The sequence below is a fragment of the Xiphias gladius genome, chromosome 8 (assembly GCF_016859285.1).
Source record: "Xiphias gladius isolate SHS-SW01 ecotype Sanya breed wild chromosome 8, ASM1685928v1, whole genome shotgun sequence".
Lineage (NCBI taxonomy): Eukaryota > Metazoa > Chordata > Actinopteri > Istiophoriformes > Xiphiidae > Xiphias > Xiphias gladius.
Genome location: NC_053407.1, coordinates 6,419,130 through 6,445,153, shown reverse-complemented (window position 1 = coordinate 6,445,153; position 26,024 = coordinate 6,419,130). Strand labels below are relative to the sequence as shown.

General features: G+C 38.7%; 1 protein-coding gene and 1 long non-coding RNA gene across 2 annotated transcripts; both read right to left on the bottom strand.

Annotated features, from left to right (window-relative positions):
- Positions 1–805: 805 nt before the first annotated feature.
- nrn1la (neuritin 1-like a) lies at positions 806–25,648 on the bottom strand. The gene is made up of 5 exons (XM_040132202.1): positions 25,532–25,648; positions 25,162–25,296; positions 22,361–22,370; positions 20,562–20,712; positions 806–2,244 (listed from the first exon to the last, which is right to left on the bottom strand). Exons 1-5 carry the CDS (start codon positions 25,646–25,648, stop codon positions 1,950–1,952), a joined length of 708 nt encoding a protein of 235 aa, XP_039988136.1. The 3' UTR covers positions 806–1,949.
- LOC120793479 lies at positions 9,509–9,885 on the bottom strand. The gene is made up of 2 exons (XR_005707993.1): positions 9,846–9,885; positions 9,509–9,653 (listed from the first exon to the last, which is right to left on the bottom strand). It is a non-coding gene; the product is annotated as an uncharacterized LOC120793479 (long non-coding RNA).
- Positions 25,649–26,024: the final 376 nt, after the last annotated feature.

Genomic DNA, 26,024 nt, shown 5'->3' with positions numbered 1-26,024 from the left:
TACTATATGGCTACAGTGCAGGTTGTCAAGGAGGATCCCCTGAGGATTGCATACCTGGGCAAGCACCAAGTAAAAACAACTGCAGTACACTCTGACTTAACTTTAACTTCAGCTGAAAACCCATGTTGCAGCAGCAGCTGCAGAGGAAGCCGTTAAGTTTTTGGGCAAATAAGAAATCCGTGAAAAATTACACAGTGTTAATTGTTTCATTTTCAAATTAAAGAAAAAGACAAATGTGTATGTTCTATGTTATTATTTTTGTCTCAGCAAATATGCCTACTACCTGCCACATCTCAACTTTGTTCTTATAGTGAGACTATTTTTTTCCTTCCAGTACTGCACTTGAGACTGCATGCAAATGTTTCTTCATTGTCTTATATGAACATATAAAGTTCTACTAAATGTTAAGTATGAAAGTAATTGCAGGAGCCATTGTTGCTGTTTTGATGTCTTGAATTAATCCACAACTCGTTAATTATTGTTATTAGATTAAGGGGTGGAGGACGAGAGAGAAATCAATAAATTAGCCTGCAACCACACACTTTAAGAAACATAAAAGTCAATGTTTTTGCTAACTGATATCCAAACACACAACGCTGCTAGTTACTGGCTACAACTAACTCTAAAGCAAAATGCAGTTAAGTGAAGATGGGGTTAGCTAGGCACCCCAATACTTGAGAATGTTTTTTTTGAATGTATATTTGACAGAGAGCAAGAAATAATCAAACAATTATTGCAGTAAGGAGTAAGAACATCTTTAAAGCAATCAACAAAATGGACCAAGCAGGCCTACCCTACCCTACAATCTAAATGTTGTTCAGGTTTACCTTTATTAACATTAATGTTTTTAGCCTTTCAGCAAATTTGTTTTTTGAGCCACCTTTTATGCTCTTTTTAAAGTTTGCAAGATAATGAGACAAAGTGCAATGGAAACAGACCTGTGCATGTGACTTAAACATCCACTAAAGCTTCGGCTCCACTGAAGAGACAAAAAATTGCGCAAAACATCAGCTCTGTGTTGAGTAATGATGAGACTAACGTTGAAATTATAAAGAAAATAGTGTCTTATTTCCATCATGTTTTCTACATAATTCATTCATTTCATGTTTAGTACATCATCTTGTTGCACCCTCTTCCTCTGCAATGGACTAATGGCACCCGACTGGAGAATTATTGCCACCAAATGCCCCAAACCAAACTTGAGAAACTGCCTCCTAATATTCGCATAGCAGTTGTGCATTAATTCACATTTTCTTTTGCAGATTTTCTGGAAATTCTGTTAAAGTTTGTGCTAAATTTGGATGGAAACTTGGTTATTGAAACGGGAGCTTCGACAGTAACATTCACAGACTAGAAAGGAAAATGAAAGGAAAAAGAATGTAAACGTTAGCCAATTGGAGCTAGCCAGGTATTTTAGATTTACCATTTATCAAACGGTTCATACTGTAAGGATGATAAATAAATGAGTTTAGCTAGAACTAGTCCTGACAAGATGCCTCTTCATCACTTAGATATCAGGTTTATGTAGTCGGACATTGTCATTACATCTCTCTTATTACACTCATCCTGGAAGCACCATTTACAAGATCATACTAAGTAAATGTGGGAGAATAGGAGATAAGGACAAACGACATGAGAGTGCTGTTTGCATCTGTTTAACTATACATGTGTTTGCAGGCCTGTTTGTAAAGTGGTTGTGTAGCTCTGTATGAATTTTATGTGTGTTTCCAACAGAGAGATTAATTTAAAAATGGAGAATATACATGAAACAGCACAGACAGTTTAAAGATACATTATCAAAAAGACTGTTGGGCCTCTGAACATGCAGTTAGATGTATTCACCCCATGGCAGAGCAGAGGAAAAAACAGTGGGAAATCTATGGATTTGTGAAGGGACAAAATACACAAAGTTTATATCTATTTACAATAGCCCCATTTCTTTGGGGTAGTTATATCCAGCACAAAAACAGCAGCAGAGACAGTAGCATGAGAAAGTGTAGGCAGCCTGCAAGATGATTGGCGCACCCTTTTAGAGACTCCTGGTTGATCTCTTCCTGGTTAGGTGAACCATGTGGGGAGACTGAGGCTACTGGGTGGCTGTTTCGGTTGGAGCACATGTCGTAGAGGTTTCCAGAGAACTGCATCTTTTTGGATTCCTGGCGGAGAGACTCCCAGACAGCTGCTGCTTCCTGTGGACAGCCGGCCATCGCAACATTCGCACAGTCATGGAACTCATCCCACGACCTGCAGAAATGAAAAGGAGGAGGAGGGGAAAGATGGACATGGAGAGACACGAGGACACCTTCAGATGTGACTTGGGACACATGACACCAGACTCAGCTGGTCATGTTACTGCTTCTGAATACTCTATAATAAGCGATGGCAAGCCATATACATTTTTCAAATGAAATTCAAACTTAGACCTAAAACCAATTGAGTAAAATTGTTATACGAAGTTATATAAGCAGTTTTGCATAGGAAAATTGTAAACATTTACACATTATTTGGTACAATAATATTACACCATTTTGAATAACCAGTGACAAACACTATGTTATTTATGACAAATGAATTTAGTGGATGATGGGACCCTGTATCCAGGCAGAAAGCACTGCACTATGAAGGACTACATGGTTACTCATCTCATATAGGGGAAAAATAAACTTCATATATTTTTTCAGATATGTGTCATGTTTTTTTTCATTAAAATCTATCAACCATCTATAAAACCACTGACAACTTTAATACCGATTAATGCAAGGTACTGTTATCGCTACATATAATGTATGTAATGCTCTAAAAGTGTGTTCATACTGATGTAAAGCAAATTTTCACATTGCATTATCTGTGTGAATTCAACCACTGAATTGTTTTCGCAGTATGTTTTTATTATCTACACTAGAAGCATGGCCCAGACTGCAATATCTGAACAACTATTAAATGGATTGCAATGACATTTCTACAAACAATCATGTTGGATGTTGCATAAGTTTTAACTTATTCTGTTAAATATCTCAATATCTACATGTGTAAGAGAAAGTGGCACAATTTTTTTTAACATACATTCATTGTTCCCAGATGATGTGTCAAAATGACTTTGGTGATCATCTGATTTTTCTTTCACATTTGTGGTTTTGAATGAAATGTCTTGAAAACTATTAGATGAACTCCAACTGTACAGTTGTTTGGGAATGCTTCCTAGCTACTTATGCAACACCCTTGTATGAGAAATGTATCATGTTTGTCAGTTCACCCCAGAGAGGCCAGCCTTACAAACTTGAATGTCCATGACTGACTGACTGACTGAGTGAGTTCATCAGGGGAATATTTAAAGGCAGTGTTGCGAACTTAGAGCCTTGTTGCTAGATTTACCAACTTTTCACAACCCTTTAGCAAGTTTTTTTTTTTTTTCAAAAAAGCACCTAACGACAAATCTAGTGACTTTTCGGACAAGCCGGAAAACATAGCTAGTTTTCTGTAGAAGAGAGTCGCCAGTATTGCTCTTCAAGCGGGAGGTCAGGCTCTCACTCTGCAGGCACGCCTCTCTATGCGTCTCATTCAATTTACCGCAATTGACCACAGCTGATGTAGACGTGAATGAGCTTCAACCTTTCTCTCTGACTGATAATTTTACAAGTAAATATAGCCAAATTCACAGCACATGCCATTGTCTAAACTTATGTGCATGGTGATTTTGTCAGAAGACGTTGTGGTAACAAGTTCAGGATTTTAGCAGAGCTGAGCAGCAGCTTTGAAGTGACTGGTGGTTATGATGTAGTTTTAATGGGCTGCGTTTCAGTCTATATTTCATACTTGTTCCGTTGTCTTGACAACAGAAACAGAAAAACATGTAAATGAGAGCAGCTTTATTGGGAATTTGGCTTTATTAAATTACTGTATGTGCAAGCACAGAGAGTAGTAGAGAAGCAAACAGATAAAGGGCTGAAATCGGCATCGGCACTAGGCAAAATGCAAATACGACATGCGGACATCCTGAATATGCTAATTAGCGTATTATGTCATCGAGCAACATTTAGTGACTTCTAGAGCAGGCTTTAGCTACTTTCCAGTGAAAGTAATTGTTTAACTACGCCCTCAATTTCGCACATTGACCACACACGGTCCAGACACATACAACGTTTTGACATAGTCTTGTCTCTTGTCTTTAGTCACAACGTCATCAAAGTCACTTTGCGTGGGTGTGTCTTTGACTTCACGCAATCCAGCCACATATAAAATTCACATTTTTTAGTATAAAGCACCCAGGCCAGTAATCTCCTGACAAATGATTATCCTGATGAGTGTATACTCACATGATTTAACAGGTGAAGATGTAAACAGGCAGCTCTGAAAATAACTGTTGAAGATGCAGTCACAGTGAAGCATTAGTCCTTTGACTGATAAAATCAAATTTAGTCTATTTGTTTACTCCCTTGGCTTCTTTTGGTAGTTGCCAAGAGACCATCTGCTGATCTTCACCACTCTGAGAGCAAAGGTCTCCCTGCTGGTTAGAGTGAAGCTTGGAAAAACCTAAATTTGTTCAGAGAATCTAAAAGCTGTCATGAACTGGGTGTTTGTTGAATCGCTGCTGTGTTATAAAAATTTGAGGCCAAACAGATGATTTAAACCAGTCTTAGACCGGAGAAGAGTAACAATAGGGAAAATAAACAGAAGAAAGGAAAGAATAAAGAAGGGACAGGTGAGGAAGAGGAGACAGAAGGAATCATCTTACACAGACCTCTCTTTTTTCGGAGAAATACAGCATTAAACTTAATTCAAATAACTTTCAAACGCCACATTCAAAGCTGAGTCTGACTGTAATTGGCTGCTAATTCTTCCTCTCACCATAAATGTGTTGGCTAAGTTGTCTCTTAGGAAATACTGGCTGAGTGTTAAATAGAAGTTAAATAGAAGAACAGAGAGGGAGGACTGGTGGAGAAAGCAGAAGCAGATGGCTCTGTTCAAAATCTGCCTGACAAGAAACACTCTAATGCTAACAACACGTAAATACTTGAAGCACATAAACGCAAAAAATGTCCATGTAATTAATACCACGGCAAACAGCATGGAGCTTTCCCACTTTCACAACAGAAGAGATATGTGCTTATATCTTCCGCACTCACAAAATATAACAGTCTTTTTGGGACACACCGACTATATACATTGTGGTCAGAGAAGCTCAATATCAATTTAATCTTCATCCATTCAAAACAGGTTGATCTAAGATGTGTTTAGCCCCATTAACGAAAACTTTGGAAGCAGTGGTAGTCTGATAGTCTCACTCAAAAGTGAAAAAAAAAAAGCTTCCATCAACCTCCAAGCTATCTAATTTTCATGTTAGATCTTGTATTTCACATAAAGAAATAGAAAACAACACGTTGTGTTTTTTTTTGTCCAACAACTGTTGAATGCAATGTAGTAAGGTTGTCCCACTGTCCTTAACTCTATAGTCAACAAAAGCCAGGTGACCCTTGGATGTGCATCATTATTGTAACTTTTTTTCTGCAATTGGTCTGATTAATACAGAAAAAGTTCACAGTGACTTGAGACACAAAGTGTTTATTTTTATTTACCAAAACCACAATCTTTCCCTAACCTTAACCAAAGTGCTTTTGTTGCCTATACCTAACCACATATGGACTCTGGTTGCAAACCCCAGTCTCCGGTGTGACAGTTGTGCACTTGGTACACAAGCCATCCACCCTGTGATGACTCTGCTGCTGTTAATAAATGTAGTGTTTCATTCATTCAAAAAATCTCCAACTAGACTGTTACATTTACTCAACAACTGAATCAGAAAAGCAAACACTCATCCAACAGCTCAGCTTTGCGGCTTAATTGTTAATTGTCTCTTTTTCTCACAGAGCAGAAAGATCTGCTAGATAACAAAAAACCTTGGACTTGAAAAAAAAAAACCATATTTAAATTTAACATAAATGCAGAATTTACATTAATTCCCATTTATATAAACAAAATAAAAACACTGTCTTGACTTGATTGTTATACTGATATTCTTGATTGTTAAAGGCATACTGCTTCTTAGACCTATAGCATTGAGAATATGTCATAGTGCGTATAAAAAGAGGCAACAGCCTACATTTTAGCCTACCCTGCCATCTTATTGTTTTCTTGTCATGTTTTTGCCATCTGCTGAACTGGATCTGTTGAGCTTGCAATGGCTAGTATTGTGATAATGACTATATGTAGTGTGTCCTACGGAGGCTACCGAAATACAGCTAGATGTAAACAGGGAAAAGTTGAATAACACTGAAAGTACCACAACATGCCCCCTTCATAATGATAATGCAAATATTAGAAATAATTAAATGTTTTAAAACAGTGGAGTACATTGGCTAAAAGTCAGTTTCTCTAACAGTAAGCTACAATGATTAATAACACAAGAAATACAAACAGGGACAGCCTCCCTTGTGTCAGGTCTTGATGGCTACTCAGCCAATACTCATCAATTTCATTGTTTTATTGGTTTCTGAGCATTGTTCTCTGCGCCTTTTTTATGACCATTTACTTGTACTAGAGAACGAAGCTAGTGTTAAATTAGTGTGTATTGGAGCTGGAACGGTATCCATTAGGAAAGACAAAACTAGACAAAATAGATATTTTTGCAGTTAATCTCATACTTCATAACTTCATCTGAAATAGAATGAGAATGCTTAAAAAGTAAAGACTAAAACATTTACTCAAAAATGTTTAAAAATATTTTCTTAGGCTTGCTGACTCTGAAAGAAGCTTTTGTGGCTGGTGGGGTGCTGCACAAGCACACCATTGTTGTGAGAGTTAATTTTATAAAGGTATACATCACACTGGATAGGTTTGACAACATTATTCTGAGTTTGGTTTGCTTGTTTATCTGTCAGCAGGATTACACAATAAGTACCTAACCGATTTTACACCAAACTTGATGGAGGTATTGGGCTATGGCTCATGGAAGAACCCATGGAAGGAAATTTTGGTGGGGATCCAGTTAAAGGGGTGGATCCAGGAAATCTTTATCACTTTCCTTAACATTGTGAGATAGGGCATTTTTCGACATTTTCATCAATATTTGGCCTTGGTGGGGGTATGCGCTCTACTGGGTGCCATTCTATTTGAAAACACTGTTTGTTGTCTCTTTTATACATTAGCATTGTATTTGAATTAATGAATGAATTCCTCATAATGATCAATGAATTTATCTTGCCAGGCATTCTGAGTTGGTGGACCACACATTTAAGAACTTGAGCAAAAATTCTGCAATGATTCAACTGTAACAGAATTTATCCATGTAATGCATTGAAGGGATTTGTTTAAATAGATGTTTACTGCATGAATACTCATGAAGGACATAATGTAACATATTATGAAGAGAAGATTGTTTGTGCTTGTGGACAAGGCTATCAAAAAGCTACCAATGTCAGATGACCCTTGCTTTGTAGGTCATAGCAGGCCTGCTTCCATTGCTTGGCGAAACTAATCAAATATTAAATCTACCTCTTTAAACACAGAGAAATAATACTGAAGTATTATTAGACTTCAGGCTTGATGGTCTCTAATATTTCCCAAAATGTCAGGATTGTCCCTTTAACTATGTTAATTTTACTGTAATACACCAAAATCAAGTAAGTCATCAATTCAGTATCTGATGCGTTCTACCAAAGCAAAGGGACACAAGAGAGACAAAGATCTAATGTTGGATAGTCCGGCTGCCTCTTAAAGGAGCAGTTTCTCATTTCTCATTTATCACTATAGTTGCTGAGGGATTGATCATCAGAATTTATTTCAAACAAATAAGATAAACATGATGGGAGGCCTGCTTTGTTGCAGTCCTACGTTGTAATGCCCTGAAGGCCTATATCATTACTAATCCTGCAAAGTATAGCTGTAATTTTCATCTAAACTGAACTCCTGAAGTCTTACAGCACCAAACACAGAAAGCATTTTCTCATTTTAGAGGACTTTTTTTTAAAATCTGTACTGTATGTCAGTTTGAGGACATTTACTTCTGATCATGAGTACATAAATGCAACACAAACACACACAAACATATTCACTATCTCTGACAGATTGTAGCACACATCATGAATATTATAACTGTGCCGACGCAGTGAGCAACTCAAACCCGTGCTCTCAGACACAAATGTGGCTTTGTGAAATTAACAGCCCCCATCATGACTGCAGACCTGACCACCCTTGATGACTCAGTGTGTGTGTGTGCGTGTGTGAGTGTCTGGCTTGTGTCCAGGGCTTAAACACTGTAGAGGTCCACCGCTGACAGAGTGGCTGGGGGGGGGTGTCAGCATCTGGCTGTGTGTGTATATGAGGAAATTGTGTGTATGAGTGTGTCTAAGAGATAGCAGGAGGATGACAGTCAGAAAGAAAAAGCAAAGGCGTCATGTTCAGCGATGCACAGCTTTTCATCTGTATCGGTCTGTGTGTGTGTCTTCCGGCAGTGTGTGTGTGTGTGGGTCTCTGCTCAAGTCACAGGTGGTACAGAGACAGCAGGAATACAGTGAGGACCCTGACAGACAACCAGCTGCTTTCACAACAAGAAAACCTCCCAAGAGTACATCTGTTCTGCTGCTAACATGCTGCTGCTGATATCTGAAAACCTCCAAACCCCAGTTCTAAGCTTATTTTTTGTCTCGAAATGAATGTAAACAGCTAAGTTGGCTCTGTGTTACAGGATACATTACTGACATCTGGGGCAATATTCACAATATAACACATTCAGCTAGAGGAGGAAATACAGTACAAGTGAGGAGAACAAAGGAGAGTAAAAACAGCAGAGCGGCACAGGAGAACTTAGAGAAGACAAAGAACAAAAAGGTACAGTATGTTTACCTCCAGTGACTCAGTCTGTGTTCTGTATATTGTGGATGGGAGTAAAGCTGAGAAGAATGAATTCAAGTACAGCTTCTAAACTTTGGTGTCAGGACCCCAGATGGAGTCACCCGATATGCAAATACAGGTTGATAGTTCTAATACTGATAATATTCATATTTGTTTGATATGGTTTTAATAAGACTGTACACTGCTGTAATTGATGGGCTAGGCATGCTGCTACAAATTCTGGTCCCCCTGACAACATCTGGGACATAATCACAGCAAATATTTACGCCCCCTCCCCTACACATGTGTTGGGAAACATGACAGTGTGCACTAAAAAGCAGAAAGAAAAAAAAAAGAAAAAAAGAACAGAGCATAACATTACAGCGACATTTTACCACCATTATAATGAGAAAAGTTTGTTTTTGACAAGACCTTTTAACAATATAACTAGATATTTTTTAATGTCATTATCAAACATTTTCTTATTATTAATAGATACGAAACTATTCACTTTTTACAAGAAATGTTTGCTGTTGTAACAACATATGACTTCATATTGTTATATTACAAAACAAAGACCTGGTGTTGTTATAACAAGAAACCTCCATATTATATTAAAATTAGAAGATCAGAAGACTGTAGCTGACATAAGATAGAAAAAATTACAATGACTGGATTAAAGATGGTTTGATGAAGTTTTAATTGATGCTTGGGATAAGACATGGCCAAAGTACCATACACCCATTACTGTATCTATACCATTTATCCTGTACGGGGTTGTAGGCCGGAGCTGGAGCCTGTCCTTGGGCAACATGGACGGGTACACCCTAGAAAAGGTCAATCAATACAGTGAGACAGACATACTCACATTCACATCTGCAGGCAGCTTATAGAGGGGTTTCTCTAATTGTCACAATTGCTGGTAGCAGTACAGAAAGGGAGGACCCAAACGCAGACACACATACTGGCAGGATCAGTGAAGGATTGTTAATAGGTAAACTGAAGAGAACAAGGCTTACAGACGGATAGGTGGACGGACGGACGGACAGGCAGGCAGGCAGGCAGGCAGGCAGGCAAGCAGGGAGGGAGGCAGAGAGGCAGGGAGGCAGGGAGGCAGGGAGGCACAGACAGCAACTTCTACATGCAGGTAGCAGGCACATAGGTAAACACTACGGACAAAGGGCTGGTATAATTAATGTCTGGGATAATGAGAAACTGAGAACAGGTGTGTGAATGGGCAGGGAAGCTTAGGTGATTGAGAAAAGGGAAAGGTGAACAAGTAGATATTGAGACAGGAAGAAAGTTTGGGGACATCTGGTGGGTGGATGGAGTATGACAGGAGGGTCACAAGGTAGGAAGGGATGGCAGGTGCATAGGAGGGAAAAAGAGAGCTCGGTGACGAATCGTAACATACTATAAATGTATTTTTGTCCAGACTAAAAAATATATGTACTGAATTGTAGCCCAGACATTATGTTGTACTAAGAAAATATGTCATTATAACATGAAAACGATCTTGTAAATTAAGAACATTTTCTTACTTTAAGGAGAAACAGAAGACTTTTTGGGAAGGTTGCAGCAATATGCAATAATCTAATCACATCGATAAGTTTATTAATTTGGAGTACATTAAAAGTAATTATAAGGATGGATACAATAAAAGTGTATATTCAAGTGCAATTAAGTTGACAGTACAGAGTTGCAGAGTGGAGCTCAGGCAAGAAAGTTAGTAAGCATATTTCTGAAAATAATATATTCCTTTAAATTTTTGGTGGCAATCAGAAGTGGAAAAATTTTGCCAGGACAATGATCAATGACTACATTACCAATTGAGGCCTCCAGACCAGTATATTATTTTTCTAGCATGGTTTAAATAAAAGAGTAACAAAATTGATTATTAATGTTTAATTCACATTGTATAAGATGCGTCGCTATTGACAGTGCAGAAATTCCCACATATATGCTTGAAACTTTTGCAATATTTACATTTTATAAGTAAGTCATTTAGTCCTTTTTTTAAAGAAGTGTCAACAAATTATCAAATATTTTAGTTGTGTTAGCTTAGGTTTTTTCTACTATTTTACTTCACTATTACTACTAATTAAACAAAGATTTCTAGATTCACAAGTGTTACATGTTGCACTGTGAAGTCATTATAAAGCCACACTAGTTTAGCACATTCAACAAATATTCCCAACATTCACTATCATCTTTTATGTCAGAGCTGAAAATAACACAAAATGGATGTAAAAGTGCTTGTCAAAAACATCAGTTATGTGGGTCTTTTTATATATCCTGCAAAAAATCAGAGGGTCTATTCTGTCCAAGGTTGATGTACTAATAGTTAAAAAAAAAAAAAAAAAAACTGTCATAGCCTCTCAGCTCCAGCGTGTTGCATGAATTGCAAAGGAGCAAAGAAAAAAAAGAACTCTTTTCTTGCAGAAGACTTTGACAAAGCTTTTATATTAAAACCAACACACTTGAGCTGCAGTGGCCTTCATCAGGGTTATTGGGTTGACGCGCTTCAACAAGGCTTCCTTCACCTTGTTGTGGAGAAAAAATTCTTTCTGTTTTCCACTCACACAAGACTTGATCTATATTTTGCAACTATAGTGTCTCTGCCTGTAATGGTTTAAACAGTAAATGCCAATGTTGATACATGTTATACAGACTTGGGAACAATATGGCATCTTTGTTTGGCAGCAGTTTAAATCCTAACTAGCTGTAGAGTTGAAAGTGACTTTAAACTGAGGCGGGACTGGGAATAAAGAGCACTGCAATGAGATGCAATGAAAACATGAAGGGCCTTATCTAAATCTGTAGAGGATAAAAATATAAACGCAAACAGAAAGGCTGCTGTGAAAGAAGACTGAGTGAAAGAAAACTCAACCTTGTGAGAGGGAGTTTTCTGATAACACCCATTTTAGCGATCAGTAGACTCTGGCTGTATGACTGTAACCAAGGAAACAATGCCTAGTTTTTTCCTTGCTCCTGTTTATACTTTACAAATACTTGAGCTAAAAGGGCTGAATAAGGAGTTTTCTCAGTGTTAGACCATGACTACATCCTGTTGTTTCAGTGAGACCTCTTTTCAGACTTTTTAAGATTTAACTGCTATTAATGATTGGTATCTTGTCCTTTTTGATGACTTTTTATTTTTTTCTCCAGATGGCATAGTTTCTGTATTGTGAGATAATTGTTTGTTTGTTTTTTCTTTGAACTCCCTCTTATGACAAACTTGGATAAGTCTTTATTCCCTCTGTGATGATTTGGTATCTTTTATCCTTTAGCCTATACTATTGAACTTCTACGCTCTGTCTCTACAGAGCTGGGCTGCTGCAAGTAGCTCGCTGACTTCACTAGAAAGTTATTGTATGATCAACAGGGTGTGGCTTTTGATTCTACAGTATGCCCCACATGTTAAGACTCAAGTTTTATTCTGTCCTAGACTCCAAGCTAGTGAATTTTTTCAAACTTTTAACCTGTTTTAGACTGTTCTTAAAAAAACAAAACAAAAAAAACAAAACAATTATTGCGACATGAAGACAAAAGACAAGATTTATCCTTTTAAAACGCCTGCATGGCTCTAGGGATAGGAACATTTATCTTTGTGTCAGTCAGTTTTCTGATGGACTACTATCAAATTTTGTAGAGACATTAATGAGTGACAACTATCGCATGGACTGTCATGAAATTTGCTAGATATATTTAGGCTCTATCAAAAATCAATTGTAATGACTTCGGTGATTCCTCTAGTGCTTCCTGCTGACTTTGGTCTAGCACCACCATTGGGTAGACATTTTTGATTCAGAGTTAAATGTCTGGACAACACTGGAGAAATTCCCAAGATATTTGGTAAAGACATTCATGTTCCCCTCAGAGTGAATTCTTATGATTTGACTTTTCCTCTAGTACTACCATTGGGTTGACTTTTTTGTCTTTTTTATGAAGATATTTTACTGACTTTTCATCTAGCACCATCACAGTTACAAACTTCTGTTTGTCCAGTACTTTGGTTTATGACCAAATTGCCTGCAGAACTGACATTCCCATCAGTCCCAACACATTCCCAGCCCTAAATTAAGATGGTAAATATTATACCTGCTAAATATCAGCCTTCTTGTGTCACCATTGTGAGCATGGCGATTTGAACAGCACCAGTGTGGCTGTAGAACTTTACTCTTGTTAACTGTACAAGGAACCATTAAGCGTGCAGTTTTAAATATTAGTAAGTCAGTAAGGGTTATACATTTTTTCAAGTTTACTTCAGCCATCTAGCCTGCTACACATGTTGGTACACCATTAATAAATGGTTTTCAGAACAATTTCAGAACTTGGCTACCCAAGGCTTCTTCTTATGTATGTCAGAATGGGTTTATAATTGCTTATTGCACACAGTTCAAGTTTTAAAAAATGTTTTTAACCATATATAAACTTATTAGTGATAACCTATAAACCCTGTTTCACATTGACTTAATATAAAGAGGAACCTATTTTTCATCAAACTTCTCAATTCATTTTAAAGCTGCAGCAAAAGGTTACTGTTTATGTCTATTGTACTTAATCCTACTGTATCTTTAGTCTCAAATATTTCCTTTTCACCTCACCTACTCTGGATCCACGGTGCATGATTGCAGCTGCATAATGCCTATTGTGAATATGAGGAATAAAAGCAGCGCTGTACTCCTGGGAGAGCTCTGACAATGTAGCAGCCTTGGCCTAGATGCAAATCATAGCCTCCTGTTCAGACTACACTGTAGTGTGCATGTGTGTGTGTATATGTGTGTACCTTTGAGTGTGAAAATGCTTGCGGATCTTCAGAGGGGAATGCCATGCTACCACCTCATTAGGTGGCTCTGATAGAAGTGCTAAAACCATGTTCCTGAGTGGAGAGAGGGAGAGAGAGAAAGAGAAAAGAAAAAAAGAGTGGATGGATGGAGGGAGGTAAAAGAAGACAAGAGGGGAGGAGGGGATAAAGAGGAGGAAGAAAGAGAGAGGGAAGTGGAGGGATTTCTAGAGAAACAAGAAATAAGAAAGAGAAGAGGTGAGGCGAGGACACAGGGAGTGAGAGTGTAGATCAGAGGGAAGTGTGTATGTGGAGATGTGGTTTGTGTGTGTGTGTGTGTGTGTGTGTGTGTGTGTGTGTGTGTGTGTGTGTGTGTGTGTGTGTGTGTGTGTGTGTGTGACAAAGTGAGAGAGAGAGAGAGCTTATATGTCCCTGCATTAGACAACACTCGCACTGAGGTGGCTGGGTTGCAGGATTAGTAGTTTAATTGGTACCTCAAGGAATAGCAGAGACTTAACAACAGTGGAGTGGTACCATGGGTGGGCTGCAGGGCCATGGTGACACACACATACACACACACACACACACACACACACACACACACACACACACACACACACACACACAGCGACACACACACACACACGCACGCACACAAGCAGAGACACGCACACACACACGACAAGTGGCACAAACAAGCACTTACTACACATGTGTAAGAAAAAGGAAAATTTCTTGATTCACTTACTTCAAAATCTCACCAAAACAAAAAAAATAAACCCCTGTTTCTAAATTTTTTTAAAGAAGAAGATCTTAATTAACCACTTGACTCCAAGCAAGCTTTATTTTACCACACAGTTGTACATACATTACACAGACGGATATATCCAGAATAACTCTATTAGGTTTTCCTCAATGATTATAATGTCACACTTTGTAGATCTCAATCAAAATGTGTCTTGAACAAAAGGGAAATCTTCCCTAGATTCTTTGGAGTCAGTTTCACTGATACACACAGAGTGAGCTGAGCAACAATACTTCTCTGTAAACTATCAAATGTCTTTAAGCTGTATTCTATGGCACATGTAGGCTGGTGCAGCCTGATCAAGAGCTCTTTAGTTTGCAAAAGCCTCATTCATAATGTAGTGGGAAAAAAGTGCTGGTCACAGTTTCACAATATATGGCATTAAATATGTACTTAACCTGTCATCTCTAAGAGTACAGTAACTTTATTTGAGTGTAAAATCTACTTTTACCTCTTTGGTTCCTGTGTACAGTCTGCTGTGATAATTCTTGGTTCAATATGATTTTGGTACTGTACAAATTTCACTTGATAGAAACATAGCACTCAAATCAGTGATCCTATTCCAAGACTCTTCACACATTAATGGCTCTTTTCACTGGTCGAGAGGATACGACTTCTTGGGAAGATGGATGACAGAGGTATGTATAAATAGAGTGGTGAGTGGAGGTGACAGAGAGAGAGCAAGGAATGACGGATGGATACAGGATATAGAGAAATGAAGTGGGGGGAGAAAGTAAGGGGATGGGGGGTGGGGGCAGGGGAGAGGGGGGTTGAAAGATGTTCTGCATCTTTAATCAGTGTCATCAGGCCTCTAGCTGAAACAATGAGAGGCTAAAATGAAAGCTGCAAAGTGAAAAAATTCTGGGAGGAGAGAAGAGGCAGTGCTGTTTGGGAGTAAGTCTTTGTGGTTAAAGTCACCCTGACAATAAAATTCCTTGTTGCTAAGAAATCAGTATCCAATATCCTTGGTGTTTGATTTAACTTGTTTAAGTACACTTATCTCAATTTTAACTTGATAACTTGAATTAACCTGACTTGTTCAGTCTAACTTGTAATTACCAAAAAGAAGGACTTGAAGTTTTATTTATTTTTCTGGGGTAATCAAGATCTGGTTTGGTTTGGTAATTTGATTGACGCAATATCTGTGTTAGTAGACAGTAAAAATGTATAATTTATAATATCACTTAAAGGAAAAGTTTGGGGAATTTGCTTTATTTGAGAGTTAAATGAACAGACTGACACCATGCTCATGTCTGTACAATTAATACAAAGCATGCTGCTAACAGCTGGCTAACTTAGCTTATAAAAAGACTGGTAGGGACCAATAACTTCCTGGAGTCTGCACTAGATGCTGGGCAACTGGTCTAGAGGGAAAAAAAAATAGTCTGACCACAAAACTCAGCGATTTGTCATGTTCAAAAACTTTTTGTACGTATTAAACAAAAGAGATAAAACGCGAGCTTTGTAGGGTCCTAGTGGGCAGATTTTGTTACCTTCAAACAGAGCCAGGCTTACTTTTCCCCCTGTTTCTCATCTTTTTCCTAAACTACATTAGTTTGCTGCTGGTGGTAGTTTCATATTTACCCTACAGACATGAGAATGTTATCAATCCTTTTATCTTGGCTAGTCTTGGCAAAGCGAATGAACGTATTTCCATTGTTGCAATGCCTACATCACTTCATGACTCCCTACGTTACACCATGTCATGATTTGAATCACAGGACACTGTGTGTGAGGTTACAGGATTCTTGTTGTTAGTGAGAGTTATGACAGTGTGGTAATTTACCACAATTTGACCCCTGGAAGAGTGACAGGCAATGTTATTTATAATCCCTCCTTTTGTATAATGCAAGACAAACAAAGAACTGCGTATGTATGAGCTGCCAATGACTCAGAAGGTGTTGAATTAACATGAACAAATAGTAACGTCCAGTAGGAATCATCAATTTTAGCAAGCAAAATTAATTAGCTTCCATTGCGAAAATCAAAGATAGTTAGCCCAGTTTGCTACCTTCCATTTTCCAAGTAGAATACAAACTTACTAGCTCAGTGGGTCCTTCAAATACTGAATGTTGTAAAATTTTAAATCACTAACAGTACATCACCAATGCTAAACAAACTTGTTGATAAAGTGGGAAAAAGTCTTCAATCAAATTTTATAGGCTTTACACAGCTATGACATTCTCCAGTTAGAAATGCACCACAAATGCACCACGTCTCTGAGAAAACACTGGCTCTCAAATGTCAGTCAATCACTGTAACAGGAAACACCTACCTAGAGGCCTGAAGTGTAAAAAATCTCCACAAATATATCCAAAATCTGTTTTATCCACTTTTGAAAAGTAGAAAAATATGCACAATAGCCGCAGTATAACTACAGAATTTATAATCCTCCTCCTCACCTACAAAGCCCTCAATGTTCAAGCACTATCATATCTTTAAGAGTTCATAGTACCCTATTACCCCAGTAGAACACTGCAGTTCCTAGAGTCTCCAAAAGTAGAATGGGAGGCACAGCCTTGAGCTATCAGGCTCCTCTACTGTGGAACTATCTTCCAGTTTGGGTCTGGGATGCAGCCACCTTCTCCATGTTTAAACATAGGCTTAAAACCATCCTATTTTATAAAGCTTGCAGTTAGGACTGGCTCAGGCTTGGCTTGAACCACCCCCTAGTTATGCTGCCTGGGGACTTCACGTGATGCATCAAGCTCCTCTCTCATCCTCTTTCCATCCATCTGTACCCATACATATCGCATCAATGCTCGTTACTAAGTTGACTTCCCCCTTCCGTAGTTTTTTGCTTTCTTGTCTCTCTCCTCATTCCTCCGGTCGCTTTCTGCAGGTATTTCTGGCCCTGGTGCTGCAGAGTCTGGATCTGTGCATGCCACCCACCTACTTCCCCCATGATCCTGCTCAACACCCAGTGCTTCAATTATTATGATTATGATTATGATTATTAGTTTTGTTAATATTATTATTCAACCCATTATTATAATTATTAGTTTTATTATTAGTCCCATTATTATTATACATCTTTATGTGGTACCTGTACTGTGTCTTTTTTCTCCTTACTCCCTCCTGTCCTGCTAATTTTGAGATGGAGGTCAAATGATCTCTGATGATCTGATTTGATCTGATATCTGTGTAAAACAAATGATACACTAAAGAAAATAAACATGTTGGAAGTGATTTTCTCTCATCTTCAAATTCAACTCACACCTGGCAGTGTCATGGCAATCTAGCAGACAAACTGCATAGATTACTGCTGTGATTCTGTTTGTGTAAATGAGAGACTCAATATTCCTCTAGGCAGTAAAATCATATTTTAGTTATCAAGTATATTCACCATCCTTTGATGTGTGCTTGTCAATGACACATCAAAAAGGGAAGTCTCCATGACAAATGAAAATTTAGTTTGCAACAATAGAGGAAGGAATTAGAGAACTATTAACAGTCTTGATGTCAGCTATATACCCCAGCATCTTGAGTATTATTGTCATGGGATGAGAAGGCCCATTAGAGCCCGACAGGGTTAGGCCCCCCCACCACACAGCTTAATACTTAATTCCACAAAACTGTAATCATAGAAATAATCAACTAAAATCTCTTGGTCTGATGTATTTGATTAATCGTATTAGATTTATTGCATAAAGTGGAAATCACACAATAAACCGAGCTGGTCCCGGGAGCAACTGAATATGAAAGCACTCATACTTATATCGTGTCCCTTATCCTGCCCTTTGTGGGGTTAACAATATTACTCCTCCTAGGTTCCAGTGCTTTTTCTTTTTTTATGCATTTTTATGAATTTATTTGATTATTGCTTACAGGGAGTTACTGAAAAGTTTGAACAGGTAAATATTTCCCACATTATGCTGTTGATGACAAAGAAGAGAACAAATCGAAGTGCAGTTCTCTGTATTACATATCCATTTGTTGTAGCTACTCACTAGCTACAACAAATTTAGAATTTTTCCTATACTTTTTTTCACAGCAAATTACAAGCCTGCACACTATATTGTATGTGAATACACTAGCAATGTATGTGAATAATGAGATTTGATATATTCACTCATAGCCAATCACATCACTGGTTTCATTGCTCTGAAACAGCTGTGCCAATCACAGTCATGCCTGACAAAAACAAACAACAAATGGAAAGAAGCCTCTCCAGGAAATTATATTTGTGTCTGGATGGTGGAGTGGCATGATTTGAACAAACAGCACCTCAGTGCTCAAATCAGTTGTTTATATGACCACATCAATCCAACAATTTCAGTTTTATTTTTACTGTATCTCATGTCTCAAACAGTCCAATCATACTGTAATATATGACACAACAACATTTGTGTTTAGTATTATATCGGGTTACTTTGTAGCAGTCTGGTGTCATTTACACATGATTTAATAAAGGTAAACACAGTAGATGGTTGTGTGTAAATGGCACTGCACTCTAATGCGACACTTCTCAAATCAGACGGTGCAGAGTTACCAACAAGTGTCCTGCTGCCTTCAGATGGCTGCAGGGATTTAATGAACTGATGAAAAAGCTTTTCATACAGTATAAAGCAGCTGTGGACAACAGATACAGTAAGAATCACTCATATTAATGTATAAATAAATGCAGACTGATTTACCAGCCATCCTGCTTTAAACATAAAAAACGTTATTTTTTTATACCTTTTAACGGCTGTGGCTGTGGAATTATTACTTAAAATTGTTTATTTCCTCCGGTAAGGAGGTTATGTTTTCACTCGTGTCTGTTTGTTGGTTTATATGTCAGCAGGATTATGCAAAAAGTACTGAATCGATTTGTAACAAACTAAGTGGAACGATGGGGCATGGGTCAGGGAAGAACCCATTAAATTTTGGGGCGGATCTGGATCTTTTACTATGAATTTGAATTTTTTTCTCTGAAGTCTGATGTATGTTTGACACTGGCCTTGGTGGAGGTTAGTGCTCTACTGAGTGCAATTCTAGTTGGTTGGTTTGTTGGTTGGTTTGTTTATTTGTCAGTAGGATTATGCAAAAAGTACTGAACCAATTTGCTCTGACCATGTTGGAGTGATTGGGCATGGGCCAGGCAGGAACCCATTAAACCTGCTGGGATCTGGTTAAGGGGCGAATCCAGGAATTTTCTTTTATCACTTTCCTTAACATTGCTAGATAGGGCATTTTTCGCCTTGGCAGAGGTAAGAACTCTACTGACTGCCAGTCTAGCTTACATTTTAAGTTTTATTCCGTCATTGCTGCGCATTTGCTCCAAGCGATTAGTTTGCTTTTGTTGACAAAATCACCAAAGTGGCAGCAGATTGACGTTGCACCAGAAACAGACATGGTTCTTAGATGTCTACTCTCAGTGCAAAGTCTAAGACACATTTCCACCAAAATACCAACAACATGCTTTGGGCTGCTTCATTTGAATGAACCTACCACCTGCTTACGCCTCTCCATCCCACCAATAAGATCCTATTGAGTTGCACTATGGGAAGTGTAGGATCCTGGATTTTTTTAAGCCTGATCCATACCAGGAACTAAAAGTCTTGATATCTTTTTTTTTTTAGTCACATGTATTGTACAGACCGCTAATTGTCTCAGCAGTTTTCTCATTTATGTAGAGTAAATTACTACTGATTCTAATTTGTTTATAACTTTGTCATCATTATTATAGTTCACACACAGTTATTTGAGGAAAACATTATTCTTTCAAATGCATGTGAACAGGTCATGAGTAAGTCCAGAGAGGGATTACAGAGCCAAGACTTCGATTTGTGGTACTGTATAAATGTACAGCCTGTACGTGCCCTATTGATATCAGATAGCAGACTGACTTTGTGGAACTGTGAAATGCTTGTCTAAACTTTTCTTTCCAAAAGCCTTGCATACACGTTTCCAGATTAGAGAATGTGTACTGCTTTCCCCTGAGAGCTTCTGGTCTTTGTTTTCTAAACCTTCTGTCCTAAAGTAACTGAATTCTTACTAATACTGACCTAACTGCCCTGTGGGATTTAGAAATGCATATCTGAATTCTAGAACTCGGCAGACATCCAATTTAACCGACTCAGTGCTTTGAGATTTTTTTCAAAGAGTGTTTGTGCGTCTGGTGTGTTTGACTTGGCACTGTATGTGTGGGATTGCACTGACCTGCAAATGGAGTGTATTTCATGCATGTCCTCATCCTTGCGGGCGCTTTCTGTCAGACTGTCGCCCAGAGCCATCAGACACTGAGCGAAACCCTTATAGATGGAGTGACACCTTCTGGCTGAACCTGCAGCCACAGGGCACTGGCTCAGCACTGGAAAACACACACAGAACCACACACACACACAAAAAAGATTAAGTAAAGGTTGAACTTACCATGTAATATGAAATGGAAGATCAATTTGAGCAGAAATATCAGTTGACAATAACTGTATTACTGTTTCTTTTTGTTAATGGTTGCAGCTGATGAACCAGAGTGAGATGAGACAAGTGTGCATATAAAAAGAGCATTTGTGCAGCTGCATGCTTGTTTCAGTGATAGACTGAGAAGCTGACTATTATCCATCATACACACAGAAATACAGACAGCTATGGGTCCATCGTCAATCCTCCGCCTCTCACTCATTTAGTGTTTAAAGTCAGCTGCTGATCAAATGCTTATATCAAAGATGAGGCACATCAAGGCTCATTGACAAGGAAATGGAGAAACAACAGGGGGGACAAGGCCAGCCCAACACTTCTTTATCCTCAGTGATCATATTGTGTTCAGAGCAACAACACACACAATTCATGTTTGAATGCAGCCAAGACCCAGTGACCCAAACTAGCTAAAACTTTTTTTTTTTCAGTTTACTGAAACCTTCAAAGACTCGACAACCCACCCAAAATGTGGATATTTCAGTCTTAACAATCAGAAAGGAACATATACTGAGAGAATAAGTAATTGCAGGGTAAAACACACGGCATGACAGGTAGACTATGATTAGACTAGCAATGCTAGTCAAAGAGGCTTGGTGTTGTTCCTATTGATGGCTAGCTATATAGCTACATTCATGAGGAATAGCAACAGAAAAATAGCAACAATCTCGAATGAGATTGATGGACCTGTAACTGTTGTAACTCCAAAATAGAAACTCTAAAAAAGAAATATTTCTTTGATCAAGATGAGAAGCGTTAAATGCTCCAAACAACCAGTTCTGCAGCTTCCATGTCAACAGAAAATTATGTCAGAGGGACAGATACCTAATGGCTCAGAAATTGGCTTTCATGAACACCAAGACAGGCTGAATGAAGTGAAACAAACAGTGAAACAGAATGAATGAAGTGAAACAAAGTGGTAAATCAGTCATATTATCAGGCTACCACAAAAACACAAATTCTTGGATATTTCTGTACCTAAAAAACAACAACAGACTTTTATCAAACACAGTCGTTGCTATGTTTAAATATGCTGCAATTTAAGTGGAAAAGGCAAAGAAACAAAAAGAAATTCAACTGATCACACTGCACAATATTTCTGTTGGAGAGATTTAAAAAAAATAATTATTGTTTTACCACCTGTGTGTTATTGATGGTTCAGATCCTGTAAAAAAAATAAGCATGTTTGAAATCATAGTGAAAACAAGAGGCAGCCACTTGATCAGAGGGCAAGTAAGTGGCTCAACAATAATAATGTGCATCTTAAGACACACCAGTGACTCTTTTGGGCATTGCTTCAATTTTTTAGCTACTTAGGGGCACCAACATTAAGTGTTTCTGTCCACCTGTTTCGATGCACGCTAGAAACACTGGAAATTTGGGGAAAAGAAGATGAAATATTGCAAAAACTTTTTTGTATGCTTGGCTGAGGTCAAAAATTTGATGTATCAATAAAAACAACATATGACAAAGTGCAGTGGAAACACACTTGTGCGAATAAATCAAGATGAACATGAAGCATGTGACTTATTTGTCACTCACACTTGCACTCCGCTAAAGAGATACAATAAAAAGTGGGGCTGAAACAAATCAAAACAATTTAGCTCCAAGGAGTTAAAAAGCTCTGTGGAGCTTAAAGGAGGCCATGCAATCAGTCTGTGGGTTTATCAATTTGAGTGACACCGTTCACATTAAATGCAGTCATCTGATCTGTTGCTAAAATAAAAATATATCTTCTACATAAACATTTGAATGCAGTGCATAAAAACTCTATATGTACTAAATGCAGAAACTCAAACAATCTTTCTGAAAAGGATCCAGTCAGGAGCAACATCAACAAATCTGTCAGGTGTCAAGCAGCTAACGTAGGATCTTGTCAGTTATCACCATGGATTGTCAGGATATTTGCTGATGGAGAACAAGCATGAAAAGGTATTTACTGTCAGTTCTAGGTATTTGCAAAGGTTAGGGGAATAGGTGACATACATGACAAACTGTGCTTTGGCAGGAGAAAGAGATATCTGATTTTATACTGGAGATGCATTTTAATGGCAGGTGTCAGGATGTAATGGAGGTTATTTAACTTTATTTTCTGATTTTATGCATTTTTAGGATTAATGGAAGAAGTATGAATCATATTTCAAAACTATTATTCAAAATCAAGGGAGCGATTCAGAAAATTGCTTCTTGTTTATATCTTCATAGAAATTTTGGAAACTCCCCATCGAAGCTTCTCCCTGGATTTCAAAATCAGGCACGATAGCACACACTAGCACACACTTTTAAACACACATAGCCACACACAAACACACAAACACACATACAACACACACGCATGCACACATTCCTGAGAACCCAGTTTCACAAGTAATTTACTTTGTACATAGCTATTTTCAGCATCTCACCTGGAATTTTCCAGGTGAGATTAAGAATGTGGGTTTAACCGTCCTGTGCCAGAGCCAGAAAACTAGTACAGGAAAAACCTTTCTTCTAAGAGTTATGTTTTTATAGTACCAATTTGTTTTACCAATCACATTGTGATGGGATGGGGTGATGTGACCAAACCTCACATTCTCAGTCCCATTTGTGGTTAGGTTAGTAACTCTGGTTACTGTGAGATTATGTATATATTTTTTTGGCCTTTATTTGATACTAGTAGTAGAGGTACAAACAGGAAATGTGGGGAAGAGGGGAGAGAGGGTTATAACATGCAACAAAGGTTCATCGGGTGAAAGTTGAACCATGGATGTTGTACTTATGTGGTATGCTGTCATGGCTCAGAAAATACTGGACCCAAGTGCATGACTCAGACACACTGTGTAAAATTTCAAACAGTTCACCTTTATTCTCAGAGATAGAGAGGAAGGCAGGTAACAGGGGAATGGCAAGAGACCAAGTCAGCAAGCAGGCAGAGGTCAGAAACAGGCAGGCAAAAACACCAGGCAAACAGGACAAAAGGGGCATGCAAAGGCAAAGTCCAAAAACTGGCAGGCAGAATACAAACAGGAAAAAGGCTGCGAGGCTACAGTTCTGAAGGGACAATAGACAACCTGGCAAGGAACAGGGGAAAGTGAGCTAGTATATATACTCTTGGGCTAATGAGGGACTGGGGAATCAGGTGTGAAGGGAAAGGGCGGGAAGGACAGGTTACCGCTGGGCAGGCGGGATTGGCAGGCTCTGAAACAACATGAGAGTTGGTGGAAAGACAGAGCAAGCTGAAACTGACTGAATGACCGAATATTCTTGATAATATGTACAATTGGCATTTTTTCTGTAATAGCCATTTAAGGTGTTAACATTCACTAATTTGCTCTATTGACAGTTGTTATATATTATATAGTGGTAGAGTCTGTCACTTGTGCTGGATTCTGATTGCTTACCTAAGCAGGAGGGATTAACAGGAAATGATACAGCATGACCTTTCAACTGGCAAAACAAGGGGTGGCTTTTATTGTGAAACAGTTATAGGAAATACATTGTATTTGTCACAGAGGTTAGCTCCGACCACGATCGTGCAACAAAAATGCATCAGACATGGAAGACAAGCCATGGTCATTTTTGAGATTTTTTTGTCACTGGGTCATTTTTCATGCTAATTTTTCATTTTTCATGCTCCTTTTTCCACACAACAGCAGGACACAGCAAAATTATGTTGGAAATGTGCAGTTGCTGCTCCTTCTCAATGGTCCTTGGAGCTGGCACGATACTGTGAGTTTGGAGTGAGTAAAGACAACCAAATCAGGACTAGAATTGTTATTGGCATATCAGACAATGATATTTCTCAGAAGCTACAGCTCCAGCCAGACATCTCGCTTGAAAAGGCCATTCAGATAGCATGTCAGAGTGAACAAATTAAGCAGCAGAACATGAATTTGCACAAGGACTGTGCAGTGGATTCTGTGAGACAAGGGAGATGGCAGGTCCATGCTAAGAAGAGCGGCAATGATGGACAGCGGCAGAGAGAACAGGAACAAGGTGAGAGAATAACCTTTTGCTGTTGTTCTCGCTGTAATAGACAACATGGGAAAAAACATCCCTACCCAGCCAGGAACAAAGGGGGTGCAGAAAGTGCAATAAGATGGAACATTTTGCCTACGCCAACCATAATTGTGCAGCCAGATTTAGAAAATGAGTGGCTTGTAAATGTAAATGGCAGCACGGTGCCATTTTAGATAGATACATGGGGAAGACATCACTGTAACAACACAGACTGCATTTAATAGACTGCCTCAGTGCCAATGATTGGTCACAAGAAAGCCAAAACCATGCATCACCAGTCCTGCTGGTGTATGTGCTGTGTATAGGCAAGTTCCTGGTCACAAGTCAGTCCAAAGTACAGACATACCGGTACTAGGTAACCGTCATAAGGGGGCCACACTCTCACAACTTGCTGGGATGGAGCGTTGCCAAGAGGATGGGTCTGGTCAGGAGAGTCGATGGCATTGACATAGACATCCTTGTTGATGTGTTTGGGGTTATGCTAAATTGTGACCCCGTCAAAATTTAACCGACTGTGATGTTGAGCCCTACAATCTGACGACACCACACTGTGCCCTGTTTGCCCACGGGTCAGAAGTTGAAGCAAAACTGAAGCATATGCTGGCCCTTTGTGTGCAATGGTTCCAGTAGAAAAAAGAAACAAAGATCAAGTGTGGGTGTGTGGATCTCAAATATTTGAACAAGGCAGTTAAAGGAGAGTGGTACATCCTGCCAACTTTGGAGGACATTGCTGCAAAGCTGGCCGGTGCAGAGGTGTTCTCCACTCTTGGTGCTTCATGTGAATTCTGGTAGATAACCCTGGATGCAAATAGCCAAAAGCTGACAATGTTCATAACCCCTATGGGTAGATTCTACTTCCGACGGCTGCCATTTGGGATCACATCAGCTCCAGATATCTTCTAAAGACACACTGTAAAAGGGTCATGAGGGAGTTATTGTGGTGATTTTCGAAATACTTATCTTTGGATCAACTATGGAGGAACAGCCATTTAAATGCTGTTCTGAGGACCATAAGAGAGAGTGGCTTGAAGCTGAATAAAGCTAAGTGCCATTTTGGCAAGTCGGAAATACAGTACTTTTGCCATATCATTAATGCAGAGGGCATGAAGCCTGACCCTAACAAAGTGAAAGCCATCACGCAAATGCTAAGTTTAACCAATTTTAAGGAGCTTCATCTGGTCCTTGGTCTCATTAACTATGTAGGGAGGT

Coding starts and splice junctions, on each gene's coding strand:
- nrn1la (XM_040132202.1), bottom strand. CDS start 25,648: ATGAACATTGTCAGCTTTTGGCTATTTGCATCCAGGGTTATCTACCAG. Junction 25,297..25,531: donor TTGCAGCAATGTCCTCCAAA/GTTGGCAGGATG, acceptor GTCACAATTTAG/CATAACCCCAAACACATCAA. Junction 2,245..20,561: donor GAAATACACTCCATTTGCAG/GTCAGTGCAATC, acceptor TCATTTCTGCAG/GTCGTGGGATGAGTTCCATG.